General features: G+C 37.4%; 1 protein-coding gene across 4 annotated transcripts in view; it reads right to left on the bottom strand.

Moving 5' to 3' along the window:
* The window catches only part of LOC146004385 (uncharacterized), a 72,320-nt gene extending 52,156 nt beyond the window's left edge, over positions 1-20,164 (bottom strand). For 2 of the 4 annotated variants that reach the window (XM_083143188.1, XM_083143191.1), the window contains exons 1-4: positions 20,018-20,164; positions 12,963-13,020; positions 11,156-11,254; positions 1,999-2,082 (exon numbers count right to left, since the gene is read on the bottom strand). In XM_083143188.1, the coding sequence (XP_082999314.1) occupies positions 1,999-2,082; positions 11,156-11,254; positions 12,963-12,990 (211 nt within the window). In that variant the 5' untranslated portion in view covers positions 12,991-13,020; positions 20,018-20,164. Of the gene's footprint in view, positions 1-1,998; positions 2,083-11,144; positions 11,255-12,962; positions 13,021-20,017 lie in introns of those variants that run through there. The other 2 variants (XM_083143190.1, XM_083143192.1) reach the window with 2 other exon arrangements.
* Between the last annotated feature and the right edge of the window lie 134 nt (positions 20,165-20,298).

The raw sequence follows: 20,298 nt of genomic DNA, 5'->3' as shown, positions 1-20,298 counted from the left end.
AAACAGGTTATAATAAATGTAGTTGCTTGAGAGAATAGAATCCCAATTTTTAGGCGCAATTCAGCTCTTTTCTGCCAATCCAATGTGACAACACTGGCTTGTTCCGCCAGACCTGAACCCAAAAAATCTTCCCTTTCATTGTACTTTCATTGAACGCCCTCTTCTCTTGTTATCCCTTCAGAGTAAACGAAACTGCCTACCTCTTCGCTTGTGTCGGTTGCATAAAAAAATGTCTGCTTGCAATATCTATTCGACGACAGTGTTAACGCATTAAATAACGTTTCAACAACTTTTAATTTTTTTTAAATTTTGCTGTCACTTGCCACTGCTAATTGCAAAGGAAAATATAGTTGAAAACATTTTAGAAATTATTGTTATAAGAAGGAAACATGAAAAACCAAAAGTGGGTCCTACCTTACCGATGATTACATCTTCACTCAATTAAGAACTCGATTGTTCTTGCATTTCAGTCCAGCACTTCTTGCATAAATCTGATCGCTGCACACGACACGAATCACAAACAAAGCTCAACCGCCACGAACTTTGCGCTCCGAGCCACGCTCTCTTGTAGCGTCCTGAGCAGGAGGCAAGTTTTCACAGACAGGAAACAAAGGAGGGAATCCCCGTTCACGATAAAAATTAATTATTCAATTTCCAGTGAAAGTAAAACTACTTTGTAAATATAAGGCGTAGCTAGCATTTTAATTTACATAATTTGGTATGAAGACTTACTTTACAAATATAAGTTCTTTAGACTTTCTGTTTACGCTACGGTGTTGGGTGAATCGACAAGACCATCAGCACTCTGACCAGAAAACTAAGTCAGAACAGTACTCCGTAATTTTCAATTTCACTTACACTTGTCGATGAAAAGAAGGAAAACCTAAGTTTCGTACAAAATATGGAGAATGTACAATGAAATAGAAATATCTCTGCATGAACACAGGCTAATGTTTATATAAAATGCCGGTACACCACAAATTTCCAACTCTGGCGGAAATGCAGTGTTGCTGATATTCCGTTCGGCCTAGTGGGTAACACCGCGAGGCCGGCCTCAGGAGCACGTTATAAGCATACGTACAGTACTCGTAAGATTAGGCTTCCCGCATATACGACCATACGATGGAATGTGAAGAGAAGAGGCCCGAGCAAATGTGCCTCACTCCGTGGAAAGTTCGTATACTGGACAGAGTTAGAATTTTTTTGTAATTATCATAAATGAAAATTCCAAACTTTTCCATTGCATTACATGTGTTTTGACGAAATAAGTAAATACACCTTTAAAAGAGTAATGGCGTGGGTAGGCCCGGCCTCCTGGCCTCATAGGACGCTTCGCCACTGATGTTCTTACATTTGGTCAACAACTTTTGGTTCCTTGGGACAGAAAGCAAATCACAAAAAGGTTCACCTGAATACCCTAAATATATGTAACTTTTCAAAATTTGGAACATCGCAGAAGTTTCTCGAAAAGAGAGAATGAAAACAACTTTGTGGCAGCCAAAGAACCAGCATGGCCTTAAAGGTACAAAGCCAAAGGATCAAATGGTTATTTCGGCATACAATACAATCATACCTCGGCTTTGGCGCCAACCCCCTTAAAGATATGTTTTCAAAAAAGTCACAAGCAACCGTATTTATGTGAAGGTGCTAAGAAAAAGCATATCCCTACACGATGAACAGAAACTGCACTGCTGATGCAAATCCATAATGTTTCTATTCTATTCAAAAAAAAAGTAAGTGCTCCCCTGTGCTTAGCACCACGCCATGAAGGTGTATAGGGGGTGTGGGGGTATTGCCCCACACTTTCTTGATCCAGTCATAAGTGGGGGTGATGTGATCAGCATCATGCCCCTGACCGCCTTTACCCCCCCCCCCCCCTGGGTTTGCCCCAGGTACCCATGTCATTGGACGCTTGGTCTATTTCATGTTACTTTTCTGCCTCCTGTATTAATTATATTTACGCAATATTTACCAAAAAAAAAAATGCATGCAACTTACGGTTATAGCCTGAGCTTCCACGATGCATTCTTTCCTGTTGTAATGCAAACTCTACTCCTCTTCTAACCTGCTCTTGTGATCGACCTAGAAATAAGGAACAAAAAACTGCATCAACAGATTTTGCAAAACAAAATATTGATACACCTCAACCTGTAGGTTGCATTGTATGTAATTGACAGGATCAGGGGTAAAACATGCTAACTGACATTTTATATTATTGAGTTACCAACTAAAATGAGCCATCGTTCAAATTTTGCATGTAATTGTAATGTCATGTTGTAACTTTTGGATTCACTGGATACTTCTGAAATTGCTAAACACAAGACAAAAACCATATATCTACAGTATATTTTCTAATACCTTTCTGCATAAGAAACTTAATTATGACCAAAATGTCACTTAGCATGTTTTACCCATGAGGCCTTCAATTACAAAGTTCACGTCAGATTTTACATCTTTCCCCCTTTACACATTCAGTGTCCACAATCACAACATAGTACAATGCCATAAAATTTTCCGTAATTTTACGATTGACCTTAGCCCCACGAAAATACAAATTAGACATCGCACTGTACAGAAGATATATGATGTGTGTCAAAATCCAAGATAATAATTCTGTGCAAAGTAATTTCACAAGGTGTTTTACAACGGACTTGTACAGTTTACATAATAAATTATTTTCAAGTAACATACAGAATGCAGATTTTCAATGCCCATTACACCAAATGTATTCAACGTGCAACACCTTTAGTTCAGGAAAGTTACGTCTGATCATCTTACATGAAGATATTCACCAGAAGTGAAAGTTTTTAAAATGTTTCTTTGGTAAAATGGGTTTCTTACAAATTTAAATTACCAGGTATAAATGGGTATACCAAGTTTGATACCCTAGAAGATTATTCCCAGACTATGCTTAGGTAGGCTAATCAGGACTGGGCCTACAGTTTAAAGCAGGATCCAAACCAATAATAATAATTAAATTGTCTCTATTAGAGTGGGCATGTTTCAGCCACAAGTGGCGCTGTTACAACAGACCCTTGTCTGGATGATTATTGCAATGCAAAAATGTAATTTAACAATATACGTTGATTACATGTAAGTATTATGGATATGGATTGAATATAAAATAAATAATAAAAAAAAGAAAATATATTACATTCATTGTTTGGCTTTATTTTACTTCACTTTTGAGCCACTTTTGGATAATTGCGAAGATGGGGATGAGTGATGAAATAAATTAATCAATGGACACTCACAAGCATCCATGCTCAAGCCGGAATTCGAACCAGACACACCTGGCCTCGTAGCGCAATGTGCTTAACCACTCCACAAAGGGGGCCGACAAAAATTATTACATGTACAAACTAGTGGACATAGATATCTAATGTTCATCGCTTTCATCTTTAGTACATGTATGACAGTCAAATGGAACAATGAATGAAACAGCAGCAATAATAATAAATTGAAAAAGATAAAATAATGGTTTAGAATGTTAATAGCTGTAAGAGTTTATATGCTAGTTATTACAATGGACACCTTTATAACTGTCTCTCAACCAGAAACAGAACCCAGGATGATAAGATCAACATGGGCATGGATCATCTCATGAGAAGCATCGTACAGATGCAGACATGATATTCCCATTATGGCACGGGAGTTCGGACGTCCCTGTTCCACATTATTAGATACCAATAGGAACACTGCCGTCATAGATGAAAAGGCCCTAACTACACTTTTCCTTGTTTTTGAGATTTTCGCACCATAATATTGGCCGTAACATAATGCACCAGATGGTAGCTTTTGGAGACCCTTTCTTCAATACAAATTGGTGAAATCAAGGAATATTGAATACCCTATGTGCAAATGTGCCTTACAAAACGTCACAAATGGCCCTATCTGGTAGTTAGGGCATTCTTATAAGTAGAGTTCCATTTCCTTTGAAAGGTAAGGATTTTCTTCAATACTTGTTTGTAACAATGACTTGACTTCAAAGAAAGCCGTCGTTTCTTGGTTGCCAAATAATAGGGCTTTTCTTCAATATTTACTTGCTGATAACAATGACTGGACTTCAAAGTAAGCCGTAGTTCCTTTGTTGCCAAATAAACTGTGCATGAACTTCAGAGAAACTGAGTTATTTGTGAATTGATCGTCACGGAGAGAGCTCTGTTTTTGTGTATTACAATGGATGATCTGGAACGAAGTAAAAAGACTTTGACCTTAGCCTTAAATAAAACGAGTACAATTATTAAAGAAGAAACTTTCTACTTCCATGAGGGTTGCATTTCATGACAAAGATTATGTTCCTGACGTTCCTTCAACAAATGGTAGTGATTCAGATATATCCATTGGTGACTCAGCTTCCATTAGTGATTCTGTGTCTAGTGCATCATTACCCACCAAGGATCTACGTGAGAAGAAGACATGCGATGACTCAAACACACTTCCATCTACATCAAGAAATTGCTTGAATGCATACATTGGCAAGAAGAGGAAGAAGCAGTAGTTTACAAGAGAAGATAAGAAGCGAATGCAACAATCGAAGAATATTGAAAGACATCTTGTTAGGGAGCCATGTAATGAAAAGTGTCGAAGAAAGTGTAAATTGAAGATTAATGAAGATCGTCGAAGAGAGAGAAACTGTCAGTTTTGGAAGTGCAATTGGCTTGAACGCCGAAGTTTTATTTTAAACCACGTGAAACAGTGTCCAACTAGCAGGTCTACAGCTATACTGGAGAAAGCTCACAGAGGAGGAATAGTTTCTTCTACTTTCTTCCAAATGAAGGCAAGCAAGTGTCCATCTGCAAGACATTCTTCCTAACTACACTGGGATTTACCAAAGAAAATAATAGTGTTGTTTATGATGCTGTAACATCTACACCTAGTGATTCTCTTACGCCACCTCCTCACATGAGAGGAAAATATGGCTACCCAGAAAGGAAAATCGATAGAAATATTATTGAACAACATATTGAATCATATAATCCTACAATTTCTCACTACCGAAGAGAACACGCACCACTAAGGAGATACTTACCCAGCAACATATGTATTTCTGATATGTATTCTGATTTTGTTAGAATGAATGGCAAGATTTGTTCACATTTCCTTTGGTAGGTTGGGTCATGAAGAGTGTGAACAATGTCAAGTTTTGTCAGTACACAATGACGAACACGCAGCAAATCGTGACAGTGAATGTGAAATTTGCCTAGCATGGACAAGTCACATTAAACGTGCTGAAAGAAGTAGAGAGGAATATCAGAAATACAGTAATGGAGACATCGAAAATTCAAAGCCAGTGGTTGTGTCGGTAGATTTGCAAAAGGTCGTTATGTTACCTCGAATGGACACATTCAAGTCTGCAGTTTTCTCTAAATGAATTATTGCATTTAACGAAACATTTGCTCCGGTAGGTAGGAAAAAGAGAAGGAATGTAATGGCGGCCATATGGCATGGGGGAGTATCTGGTCAGAAGAAGGAAGATATTATAAGTTGTTTTCATCAATTCTTTTCTCACTTTCGTGATATAAACCATTTTGTTTTTTAGCTTGATAATTGTTCGTCACAAAATAAGAATTGGTCCAGTTTTTCTTATTTTGTATATATAGTTAATTCCGACGAAGTTTCAGCTGAAGTAATTGATGTGAATTACTTTGAACCAGGTCACACCTTCATGTCAGCTGAAAGCTTTCAACACCAGGTTGAATTGTCAATGAAGAAAAAGGAAAAATATATGATTTCAACGACTTCCGGGATGCTGTCCAAGAGGCAAATTCAGGAAAAGTTATATTGAAGGTGATGGAAACAGATCACTTCTGCAAATGGCTCGATTACTCATCACTGCATAAGCTCAAACACACCAATGAACGCCCTCTCTTAACTCATTGGGGTCTCACGACGGGCATAGCCCGCAGTGTACTTAAAGTCAATGTGGACGAACGACGGGCTATGCCCGTCCTGCGGTATGCAATCGCTTTGCCGATTGAACGACGGGCTATGCTCGTATTTCGTCTCTTGCGCGTGTTCATTCAAACCCCTCTGTTGAAATTAGGACCGCTAGGTGACTCATGTGCTATTTTTATCTGGCACCTGTGACTGTTGTCGGGTTGATGTACTGTGCATTGTTTAGAATGGCGTGGTTAGATCCAGACTGCATAGAGGATTCTGCCTCAGAGTTTGAAGTTAGCGACGATTTTGATGCTGCAGATGAATTTGAAGATTTGGAAGGTAGGTTATATTCGTAATAATTATTGTCGACAATATAAACAGTGTTGCAAACTCTAGTATTTTATGAATGAAGTGAGAAGAGGTAATTTTTGTGGGTCTATTCATCTTGCCTCTTGCTTGATTCTCCTACATGCACTGATGTATTTTTAGTTTTTCCATTTATTATTTTGCATAGTGTATGTCAAATGAAAATTTATTTTATTTATTTAGTTTATTTATTTATTTGTTTAATTTTTACAGATGACGCAGAACCAACTGATACATCGTCTGGTCCTGTCCTGCAGCCACTTTTTCATACTAAAGATAATTACTTGTAATTTGTAATTATTTTTTGTTATGTGCACATAAGAAGTATTCTTATGCAAGATTCAAAAGATGTATTGATAGTTTATGTAGTTAATTATTGAAATTTTCAGATTATGAACTTAAAATATATCTATATTAACATTTCTTACAATGTTGTATTTTTTTCTTCTTCACAAAACATTGCTGAAAAAAATATTAAAAAACGTCTGAAAATGAAAATAAAATTTAACAAATTTTTGTTCCTTTGTCGATTTAAGAAACATGTTATAAATAAAAACAAATTAAATTTTTTTTTCTACGATTTTTTGAAAAACAACGAAAAACCGCAGACCAGAGGTAACAATGCTGTATTATGAGGCCAGACCCGAATGTGTTAAGTAACACTGTCAGTATGAAGTTCATGCGTGGAAGTAAGAACATGAAATATAAAAGAGATTATGATCTTGATTTTCAGGAGCTCAATTTCTTACAAAACGCTGTCATGAAAAGAGGTTTTCCTCTTCCTGAAGTAAAAAGACATCCACGTGGAATTTCAGCAGAAAGGAAGAACAGCATTTTAGACAAATTACTTAGACTAATGCCTCATAACAGACAGTCATTCTGGATAAACTTTCCCGTAACACATGAAGAAGATACGTTAGATTGAACAACATTTCTTGTACACTATTGTGACTAAAACTTATTAATATGTTTACTGTAAGAAACAAAAAGGTTTCCTAAACCACTCTTAAATGTGTAATTCTTTGTTAAACAAATCAATAATAATTCCTGTAATACATTGCAAATAAATGTAGTGAAAAGTAATAAAAAGCAATAAAAAGTAATAAAACATTGTAGCGAGTATAACCAAAAATATGATTCCATCAACTCAAATTAAAACATGATTTAACCATTTAATGAAAAGTTTGGGCCTTTCTGTCTCCAACATCTTTGTATTATTGTGAAAAGACCCTATCTACACTTCATTTCACCAAACAAAGCTGTGAGATGTTGAACACCTAAATACCACTCCCCAAAAATGTTTCAATATCTTACTATGAAATGCAACAAAAGTTTATTGAATTTTAATACTCTAACTTGTTTGCACAAAGCTAAATGAGTTTCTCTCTGTTTCTCGAAACATGTACATTTGTAGTTAGGGCCTTTTTATTTATGACGGCAGAACAAATATAAATACGATGAATATGGATACAATTTATAGTTCACTATTTAACACAAACTCACTGATACAACTCCATGCAACTGGATGACAACCCTGATGACTTTGATTTGACTTATGATATTTAGAGTCACGTTTATGCCACCATTGGCTAATCGCAAAGATAGGATTAATGATCATGTGATGAAGGGACACTCACAAAGAACACCCATGCCCAGGCTGGGATTCAAACCTGGGACACCTGGTGTCATATCATGTTGCAATAACCACTCTGACACAGAAGCTGGCAGTTGTCATGGTGACCACAGATTACCAGCTATTACATGACATATTTTATTTGCTAGCCAGACAACTGACTGACTTTAGATCTTTTACAAACACCATTAGAGGAACTCTTAAAACCAGACAGTCCCAGTCAAGTCTAGAATAGTAAACATCTCATGGATGAAAACAACACATGCAAACATTCCAAATCGGTCACCCACTTCACCACCAGGTGAATCCCAGAAGTTTTACTCTGAAAAATCAACCAGTATTAAGTAACTTACATTTTATCTTTATATTCATAAAAACAACAATAAGATGGTATAATTTTGTACAAAGTTACAGCCTACTTATATCAACCACTACTGACAAGAATACAGATAAATTAATCGCAATAGACAACTTTGCAAATGCATAATTTACTAAAGCATATGGACCTTGTATTCCCTTACATGCAAACCACAGAGAACCTTACAAATGCATGCAAAAGATACTGGTGCATCATAGTATACAAAAAAAAGTGTGCCATAGAGAGCCATCATAAGCCCATGCATATATCCAAAGAATTCTGGAATTCAGTGTTAAGAATACAGAAACAAAAATGTCAAGCTATATTCTCTTTTCCACATGCATTCCAGTTACTCTTTATATTCACCAACCAATCAGACAGAAGTAACCATCACAAATAAGACCCCTGTGGCAGTGCAACTAGCTGCAAAGGCAAACAAAAACTATGCCCTTAGAATGATGACTCTCAGATTACATGTTATTTCCATTCGACATATGGTAGTTCATTGTGTTTGGCAATTTAACTTGCCTTCCTTACTCCATAAGGATCATTAGCTTAGATTTACTCACGGGACATGCTACATAATATGCCAATACCTTATGAAACAGAAATGATTACCCACACTAATGATGATTCTGCTTATCATAAGCTGAACAGTTAATGCACATGCCGATCACATCCAAACAGCTCTGGGCATTCCAGTGTTAAATGTGTGGCATTCACACATAAAATGGAAGGTTCTAGACATGTGATTTGATTTAAAAATTCATAATCAATTGATTTAAAAAAAAATGAAGTACTTTGCAGTGTTTGGGTATGATGGCTTAGCCTGAATGTGTTAAGTGAGTGGGCTTCATTGTCGGTAAAGAATATAGGCTACAGATTTAATCGTTTTTGTTGGTGAAATATGCAAATTATATGCATTCACAAGCATTTATACCTTACTCCAACTAAAAATAATAATTTCCAGAATAATTCATGTACACAGAGCATGACCACTTTTCGTGGAATGCCCCTACTCCTGTTGCCTCTCATAATCTGTAATCTGTACTCGAATTGATGGCACAACTTTCGTAAAGCATCACATTGTAATCATATTAACTTTAAAGCACCCCCCCCCCCCCCCCAGCTAACTCGAAAGCTCAACAAAACATCCCCCTAGCTTACATTTTCCACTTCTAGCGCTGCTCATAATTTTATTTTTGCAATGCCTACATCCAAATTTCTGTGACCTGCAGTATTTCTTTTTCACAAAGGCCAAACTCTCATTATACATGCATACGAAACCTCAGATTGAACAGTGACGTGCACTGAGGAGTAGCTAGTCTAGCAGAGATAGATCAATCAATCTCACATTTCGAATTATATTCAAATCACAATATTTATTGTCTTGTTAAAGCCACCACAGCTCATATGCAACACTTTCTTCTCCACGCGCTTCTCGTCCATCGGTGTGATCCACGGGAAATGCTGGCTGGATACCCTAGCTCGCTCTTCTTCCGCCTGACCAGTTTCCAGGTAGAAACGGCCGGCCCAAGGAAAAGGATGTAGTTCTTTATATATGAAATGGGAACGTGTTATGTGCAGACAATTATGTTATGCTTTCTTTCTTTTTTTCTTTTTCAAATATGGAATATAGCTATAATGATTTAAATTACAATGTGTGCTCGGGCTCTCTCTCACTCTCGTTTTAGTAGTTTGTTTTTTAAAATATACTACTCTTGTCCTCTAACAGTCATAAATACGAATGTATTTATTTGGGCGAGAGAACGCGCGTTCATATTGTTGTTGGTTTGGTTTATTTTACTTCGATTTTCTGCCACATTTGGTTATCGCGAAAATGAGGATGAGTAAAGATATGATGAAATTGATGAAAGGACCTCACATGAACAATCCAGGCCAGGATTCAAATCCGTGATGAGTGCGCATTCTTGTCCTATGTGTTGTACACTGCAGTGAATAATGAAATAATTTGGAATGAAAAATGTATCTCAGAACTCAAAAAGCCAAATGAATATTATTGAAGAAACTACAAAAAAGTGTGTTTTGTTACCTGTTTTGTTTCTGTGCATAAAGTGTGCTTAAAGCACCCAAATCAACCAACCGTGGGGGAGTGGTTATCACAGAGCGCTACGACACCAGGAGTTCTGGGTTTGAACCCCATCCTGGGCATGGGTGTTGTTTGTGTTTGTCCCTTCATTAATTTTATCCTATCATCTTCGGAATTAACCAAATGTGACAAAAAAAGCGACGCTAAGTAACAAAAATTAAATCAAATCATTGATTCATTGCTTGATTTAGTTTATTTTACTTCGCTTTTCCACCACTTTTGGCTAATCGCGAAGATGATACGATAAAATTGATGAAGGGCCACACACAAAGAATACCCATGGCCAAGCTGAGTTTCGAACCCAGGATCTCTGGCTTAGTAGTCAAATCAAATCGTTTTTTTTATTTTCTAATGTGGGTGAGGTTTACGTGTACTTTTGTTTCAGTACTCATTCATCATTTTGCAATCTTTTCCTGTTATTGACATTCTTGTTTTAGGAATACTTGGCCATAAAGGGGGAGGGGTGTGACCCACACCAACCCCACCTCCCTTGAGCATGCCACTGACTGCTACCCCAAGTGTCGACGTCACCGCACGTCACTGAGATTGAAATGTATAAAGTAGACCTCTCGGAACACTGCTTCTACTTTGAAATGAAGAAAATCTAAGAAACTAATTTGAGGAGGATTGTTAATTCTTATAATTCAAACTCTATTGTCACAGGGAATAACTAAAGTACGAAGCCTCCACAAATCGAAAACTATAAGAGGAAAAAATAAAACGGGTGCGAGCACTTTTGCAAATTATAAAAATCACACATCGGTGCGTAAGCAAGCTCTACTTTCTGGACCCACCGTGTACTTACGAAAGTTGTTACTGTGGGTTCTGTACTGGTGATTATGTCCACCACGATAATTTCTGTGCCTCTGGCGACCACTCTGGTGTTCCTGCTGTCCATTTGACTCTGTATGTACCAAAAAATTACAAAGCATGAGGAATGCTTCTGCAAAACCATTACCCTTTAACCTGGATAGGGTTAGTATGTGGTTATGATACCCGATGCATATGCATTTCAACGACATTCACTGACTGGTGTGCTATCTCACTTATTGATTGATAATACAGGTGGTTGCTAACCTCCCACATTCCAAATCCCAATCACAAACACATGACAGGTTTCAATGTCCAAATCTTCCCATTTTAAGTGGTTTAAACCTTACTTTCTAAATACAGGGTGATTCTTATAGAACCAGCCGGACAAAATGAGTTGTACTATAAAATATGCCATATAGTTTTAAATGTAATTTATGCATGATGTACCTTGGATAGTGTGCTGTTGATTGAGACCAGACCATGTGTTGAAAGTTTCCGCAGTTTTCAAGAAAGCACGCCTCCACCTGTGTTTGTACAAAGTTAGAGTCTACTGATATCAACCACTACTGACAAGAATAAAGTTTATAGACAACTTTGCAGGGTATGTAATGCATAAATTACATTAAAAACTATATGGTATATTTTATATTACAGCTAATTTTGTGAAAAAATATAAATATGCTGACCAAGACAGTAATTTATTTTATTAAAAACAAACTAAACGTAACGTTTCAACCTTCTAGCAAGGTCTTCATCTTGATACAGAGTTTAATAAAATAAATTACTCCCTTGGTCAGCATATTTATATTTTTTCATAATAATGGAAACAAGGCTTAATGGTGTTATAATTAGAGCTAATTTTGTCAGGCTGGTTCTATAAGAACAATAAACATCTATAGAGGTCATTCAAAAATCTTTCCCAATATATGTTAACATTCAATAGTAACTGTGGTGAAGATAATATTTTGGTTTCAGAGTAGGTTAACACTCTTTACAAATATTGTACACATGCATAGGCCTATATAACAAAACAAGATTTTCATTGGCATACCATATTTTTCAGGCCAAAAGATGCAATTTTTGCTTTTAAACATGCTTCCTAAAAATGAACTGCATCTCATCATCGAAAGGTATATCAATAGAAGCTGAGGTGTAAGTTAGCTATATCCAGCAGCGGCTGCTGATATTGTTGTAGTGTTGAACAACAGCACATATTTCCAAAGATAAATCTTTAATAATCTATACTCTGTATCTGAAATCTGTGGGACAAGGCCACGCACAACAGAAGATGCATAACTGCAAATGGCTAATAGTTCCACTCACTCATTCCTTCACGAGTTCATTGGTCAAGCCCTCGAGTCACCACTTGCGCAGACACCTGTTTTCATTTGCTCGCACCAGAGATTTCTGTGTCAGTGCCATTATATATATTTCCTTAATCCTTTCCTCAAGTATGCAAGGAAATATTATGTTGTGGATCAGAAATATGAGAAATCTGGTGCAGTCGTGATCTGCATAAGAAAAACAAGCAAGGTTTCGCATACCAATGGCTGCAAGGTAGGGGGGGTCCTGTAACTTCTTTCGAGGCATTGGGATATCATCTACAAAATATCCCCAACAACTGGAGCAAAATTGTTAATTGTAAAACTCATGCACACGTAAAAAAAACATGTTATTAGGAGCCAAATAAATATGTCAACTGCACCTAAAAAATAAAAATCTCTAAAAAAATATTTGACTAATGCACTAAAGGAATTTCCACAAAAGCAACTTATGAATAGCACCTGCATGACACTTACCTGTATCTGAGCTCTCAGCGTTGCCCATCAGCTATTGAAACGTCTCAAATTTGCTGCTCTGAAAAACAAACAAACATTCACTGACCTTTTGGTGCATTTATAGCTATATTGTTACTATTTTTACAAGCTAAGTATCTGGTATGCATAAGCTCCATCTTGTGTTGAACAGTTGCATGTTGCGACTGTGTATTGAGCAGTCAACTAGTGATCTTACCCGGACTTGGGCATTGGAATCCTTTACGAAGTTCCTTCATCAATTGAGGGGCTTAGTGGGAAAACGGCGTATCCTGCAAAATTTTCAAAATCGAGATAACAACAAATTTGGATTTGTGCACCATTAATCCATCTCCTGACAAACTTTCACAGTTCATTTGCATACCACATGGGTTGTACACCCACATTAATAAAACAATTGCTTTTCCTACAAGTTGAGTGAAAAAATGACCTATCCCCTCTGCTTGTTATCGCAATGAAGCATGTAAAATGTGTTGCGGTCTGCTACAAGCCAGGTAACCATCCAATCATGGTCACTCTTGTATTTCACTGTTGAAAGTAAACATGGCAGCTGTGCGAGAAGGTGTGAGTTGTTCCAGTCTCATGTGCTCACCTGTAAAACCATGGAAACAACAGAGAAACGAAGAAAATTAGAAAGACAATGAACATAAGCGCAAGAGGAACACAGGTAAAATGTATGTTGCCAAAGCGGTACCAAACAAAGCATGTAGTGATGTGGTGTGATGCAGAAGTGAATGGTGCCGGTACATGGGCATAGACTCTTGAGTCAAAAGATAACATTTTCCTTTCCGTTTATAACATGGGTGACTTTAACAAACAAAATGTCTATCTTTTTGGTCCGATCCGCAGGTCAGCATGTGAATGCGTTTACCGGACGAACAGGAAAATTTCAAATGCTTCCGACATGCTAATACTTTGCATTACGTTCTGCATCTGCCCTCCGAAAGGAAGTCAATGTATGTAAGCATCTGCCCTCCGAAAGGAAGTCAATGTATTTAAACGAGCATTTTGCAACGTGCATGGCATCACTGAGCGTAGATTGCGTACCACTCGTAGCAAAACAGGAGCAAGGAAGAAAGATTAGTCTGCAATCACCACCAGAAATGGTAGACGTAGACGTTACAACAGGCCACATGCTATTCCGCAGGAAGAATTGAATATTGTCAGGAATCACATCATGTGTTTCTCAAGATACCGTTTGCATTACAGTAGGGCTTCAAACCCAGAACACTCAGTAGTTTTAGTGCAGTCCCTGCAGCAGATGTATTATTTGTATGTGGAAGAGTGAAGTTACACACATATCGACACGTATTCAACCATCAGTTCAACATTGCATTTAAAATGCCATGCACCGATACATACAAAACATGTGATTTAATGCAGCATGTAGAACCTAAGCCACCCAAATACGAATTGCATCTTCGTAAAGCCGAAGCTGAGTATCAGTCTTTAAGGAACGCAAAAAAGGAGTGCAAAGACGTGGACAGCAACACAATAGTTATCGCCATGGATCTCGAACAAGTACGTCCAACGCCCATGATCAGCACGGAGACTGTGTTCTACCTGCGACAGTTGTGGACATACTGCTTTGGAATCCTTTTCTGTCATGACGATCCTACAGTTATGTGCATCTGGCCAGAATCTGTCGCATCTCGTGGTAGTGAAGAAATTGAAACTGTATCCTCCGAGTGATGATAAACCAACCGGAATATATTCACAGCAGGTCTAATGTAATACTGTATAGTGATTCTTGCATTGGACAAAATAAGAACTCAGTATAAATTGCCCTGTGGATGTACCTGCCAGACATTACCGATCTCAAAACAATGGAGCATAGATTTTTGGTCCCGGGCCACACTTTCCTACCATATGATGCAGATTTAGGCATCCAACGAGGAAGAGGGTGGCCGCCATCCTTAGGGCACCTGGTGTTGAAATGCAAGTATCCGGAAGGAAGGGCTATCCAGAAGGCTAAATATGATAATATCATGACAATGTTACAGTACATGCCACCAATTTACCACCAGTTTTACACAACTCTGAAGTGGAACACAGGGGAAGCAAGTCAAGTATGTGGTGTCATCGAAGATATTGACGACAATGACATCGAGTGATACAATCATATGCACTTCCCCACAAAGGAATTGACATTAACTGTGTGTTGATTTGCAGTGCAATATCACAGACATTCCTTTACATTGTAGTGTTACAATTGTGCAACTCTCTTGCATATTAAAATGTTAGTGCCTTGAAATGCAAAACCTTTTTCTTCTTGAAACCATGCCGATGTGGGATACGCAGTTTTTCCACTAAGCCCCTCAATTTATAAATAAAACAATTTCACCCACATCACTGTGATCAGATGAAAGTGCAGAAAAGCAAGTTAAAATAAGAAAACCACAAATGATCATGAAAAATAAATTTTTAAACAAAATTATCATCATTAATTATTTAGGTGCTTGTGACACTCTGTACACCATTGAGAAAGTGAAAAAATTTTCATGGTAAGTACTTAGTAATCTCATATTGTGTCATGACACCATTGCCAACTTTGTGCGATGTGAACTGCATGTGGGTAGTTGCCTGTGGAGCCACCATTCACCCGCTGTATCCCCTTGAGAATTATGTTGATTTTTTTTAATCAAAAGATTTCAATGTATTACATAATATAAAACTGACTGCAACATGCGGAAAACACAAATAACAGAGATATTTGAGTCCAAGTATGACCCGCATAAGTAAAAGCCTGACACCATGAGTACTTTCGCCACTTTTTATTAGTAAAAAAAATTCTGCACACTAAAATAGTGAAAAAAACACATTGGATATTGCCATCAGCTGCAAACCTAATGACGTAAAATTATAGATGCTGTTTTGTCGAATGTCATATTGAGTGCTATATTCACTTGTACAAAGCCTTCGTGCTGTTCTACTTCATGGTAGACATGCTTTACTTCACAATAACACAACAGAAAACATTAATGAACAACATAACCTTCATAAACCATGCAAAATATTTTACTTTCTCGAGGGAGTACAGAGAGTGAAGGATGCCCTTGCCTGTTAGTGTAGTCTATAACTCTAAATGCTCTTGAATGTTATGACGAAATCCATTTGGAAACAAGTTGCATGTGGTTGTGTTATGTTTCAATGTATATAATTTAGGATTATCAAATTCCATATGGAAGATTATCATGGGTGTATATTGCTCAAAGTTGACCCCATAATATGACATCAGCGACCCAGCTGTGGCTAATTATCATCTGGTGTTTCACTTATTGAAAAGGTGAGGTTCGAAGTATGCTCGCAAAACTGAAGGTGTCCGATTATTCCACTATTTTTTGAATCTACAAATTGGAGTGTTAAGTTTGATGCTAATAGTAATTGTAAGTTCTCATTAGGCTAGCAGAATTAGGCTTGAAGCTCACAGCAATTTTACATTCTTCCTCTTCGAATTTGCACATGTGTTGTGCATGTAGAATGAAAATTGGTTCTTAAAAGCAGTGCAGGATATGAGGAATTGGAAGTATGCTGCTCTCACTTTGGGCCTAAATATGTTGTTTTTATTTGTGGTTTCCGCATCTAGAAGGTTACGAGGAACAGTTTTGCACCTGGCGGATATTTATTCCCATAACGTCAAAACGTGAACTGCTACTGAATGAAACGACAGAGGCAAAAGAGATCTGTGAAAAATATGATGAATAAGTACAAGATTCCATGTGTTTGCTTGTGGAGAAGCAACTTCGGTACCAGTTTCATAGATCAGACACACATTAAAATCGGATATTTTGAGTTTCACATGGTTCATATTTACCAATTGTGTACTGCGGAACATTGTTTTCGTGTAAAAAGCATAATGACACCTTGAAGTAACACTTTTCCTACTAAAATAACACATTTTTCTAAGTGCTACCGAATGCACGTAATGGTGCGATATCGCTTCTTTTGTTTTCGAATATCAGTGTTTCCAACCTTCTTCACCGAAAAATACCTACTATTGCGTTCGTCACGTGTGCAAATTGTACATTATGCACGGGTAGCTGACTGATAGCCCAACGAACCATTCCGATAAGGTTAGGTTAGGTTTGGTTAGGCAAGCATAGTTTAAAAAAAAAAGGGCTTGGAATCATTGACATGATTTCCCGGTTAAATAGATACCAAGATGAAAGAAAACACCTCGAACAACATTGGAAACGTAGAGAAACTCATTTCCGTACGTAGTTTCTTCTGTAAAAATGAAGAAATGTGTCTCCGATGTATGAAACTATAACCGCAACTTCAACTTACATCTAATCAAAGGACATTTCAACTTTTCCGACCGCAAATGAAAGACTGTTTTTTTCCGTCCATGTATTATTCTACTCCATCAGAAGTTTCATCTTCCCAAAAGAACAAATAAAATACTTTCATAAAAATTTCTCCTCCTCCTACGACCATCCAGCACACAGGCCTCTATCCCAGAGCCAGGGTGGTGGGGCAAGGGCAGTTTAGGGTCCTTGGGTATGGCTGGACACACAGGGCGACAGCCCAGGTCATCCCCCTTGATGAAAGCCTTATTTCACATTACATACGTGTGGCTATGTGTTAACTTGGTAAAGCCTCAGATTGATTTATGATTTTTATTATTCAAATTTTCCTGGCAGGAAGACAAATTATCGTAGAATTTTAGCAATCATTCTCACATGAAATTGTAATCTTCCTTAAAGTGATGGAATACAGTTTGGATTTCGAAAAAAAAAGTTATTTATGTTGGAAAAAAACAACATCCTTACGCAAGCATGCGTGCTATCCATGGACAATGTATTTTCCATTGACAAGTGACTAAGTATCGTAGACTAGTGGAAATTAATGCAGAAGTAAATCGGATGGTTGATTTAGTATTTTAAGTCTACTTTATGCACAGGAAGGCTAATCGGGACTGGACCTACAGTTTAAAGGGAACAACTGAAGATGACCGGACCCCTCTCAGATTATCTTCATATTTGGCACTCACTAATTGAGGCCTCCTAATCATGAATCTGAAGTTAAAAGTTGTCGGAAACGTCTAGAAATTGCAAAATAAGCAAAAATAAGGCGTTAGTTTTCGGAATGAGAACTAACGTTGATTTTCGAAAAAAAAAAAAATATTTCATAAGCAAATATATATATATTCTTGATCCTACCACGACACCAAATTTTAACTATGTTTGCCTAACCTAACCAAAATTAACCTAACCACACGTCAATGGTTCATGGGGCTGGCACCAATGGTTCGTGGGGCTAGCGTCAATGGTTCACAATTATTTTGCAATTTCTAGATCCTGATACTACCACAACAAGAAATTTTAACTATGTATGCCTAACCTAACCACACGTCCATGGTTCGTGGGGCTAGCGTCAATGGTTTGCAATTATTTTGAAATTTCTAGAAGTTTCCGAGGTACTACTTTACTATACCGGAGACACCTATCAATGATTTATTTCGCAATTTTTTACGTTGTTAACGTACTATTCAGCATTGCGGAACATTTCTTTAGGTGAAATAATGAATTTCTAATGAAAACAATGTCTGTTTCTTACAATAACGAGTACTTACTTTTGTTCCTTAAATCCCACAAACCTTCCACGGGCAGCCCAAAAATTCACGATAGCCCCACGAACCATCACGGGGACGAGGTATGGCTACTAGGTTAGGTTAGGCCTGTTAGGTTAGGTTCCATTAGCACTTCTTTCGTTCAATTTAGCATATACGGACAATACGGGAGTGTATTGTGCTCTCATGCAGAAAGCAAATGGCAGCAGAAGCAATAGCGTGTCGGAAATAGATTTTTGTAGAAAACCACATGCATTCGCATTAAAATGGATCGAAACTACATTCCCGAACATCAACAACGCTACAGAAAATGATTTGTGTAAGTACTTTCTCCTGTAAATTTGAAGAAATCCGTCTCCGGTATAGTAAAGTGTTACCGATTCCGACAAATTTTAATTTCAGATTCGTCATTAGCAGGCCTAAATTAGTAAGTATGCCAAATATGAAGAAAATCGGAGAGGGATCCGGTCATCTTCAGTCATACCGTTTAAAGAGGAATCCGAACCACTATGTGCCTCCACTGGGTACCAAACCCAAGACCCCTTGATTACAAGGTGGCGACGCTACCATTGCCCCATCGAGGAGGCCTAAAAGTTAATAGGAACCTTAGTAGAATGCATTTAGGGACTTTAATTTAATGCTATGAGAAACAAACCTGGCCTGCCTAAACTAACTACAAAGGCATATATATGACAAAATCTTAAGTAATCGCTAAAACTCCATAGTATGTGTTAAGAGAAGTAAATCGAAATTGCACCATGTTAAAAATGCATTCACAGCATGATGAAATCGCAATAAAAGAAAAGGAATTTGGGCCATTAATGGAATTTCATGCTGCATAACATAACAAATATATTGCAAAACCATGTAGCAATTTCAGCTGGGATATTGTTAATTAAAATGTATCCTACAATGTAGTAAACGTAAATTCAAGCCATTCTCCTCCTTTTTTTCTCTCGGTAAATATCCATAAAACATACGTATGTTTCGAGATGGCGATAACTATTCTCTTGAATAGGGATTCATTTTCATTAGCCCATCGTTTACTCCCATTAACTCAATACTAAGTTTCAATGGATATAAGAAAAGACTGTGTTTACAAACTAAGGGAAACCCTGTAATTTGATTGTATATACAAACAACAGCAAAAAAAAACGAAACCATTTTCTCCTCACTGCTGTCATTCACAACTGAAACATTACATCCACTTTCCGTTAGAATCAAATGTTATTTTTACATACATATGTAACAAAGAAATGTTAAACTTAGGATACTTGTGAAACACGGGAGTGTTACGTTCTTATTTGCAAGATATGGGATAAGAAAGCACTTTGCATTTTCTGCACTTGTGTTATTTACTTCACCTACAGCAACAGGTTACGATCTGTTGAAAGCATTCTTTGCTTGTAACAAATAAACGCAATTATTTACGCTACGTTCTTCAATGTAATAACCTTAATTGCTTTACCTTTGTGCTCAGCATACAGAGGGAGAATTCCACACAAGAATAAAAAAATGCCCCTACGACTGACTCCAAGGAGAAAACCACAGATTCAGCAAACTTGACTGCAATTTCACCCAGCTACGTCATGTGAGATAATGTGTGAAAGTGACCTTCATTCTCTCGGTCTCGCCTCCCACAAAACGTCAACTTGAGTGGCTCTCTTGAGCTGCAGGTTGTCTGCTTCAGCCAATCAACAAATTGCTCTCTGCTGCTAACAATTCCACGGGAATTTCCCGAATGTGCAT

The sequence above is a fragment of the Lepisma saccharinum genome, chromosome 21 (assembly GCF_977018435.1).
Source record: "Lepisma saccharinum chromosome 21, izLepSacc3.1, whole genome shotgun sequence".
Lineage (NCBI taxonomy): Eukaryota > Metazoa > Arthropoda > Insecta > Zygentoma > Lepismatidae > Lepisma > Lepisma saccharinum.
This window is presented reverse-complemented; position numbering and strand designations above follow the sequence as displayed.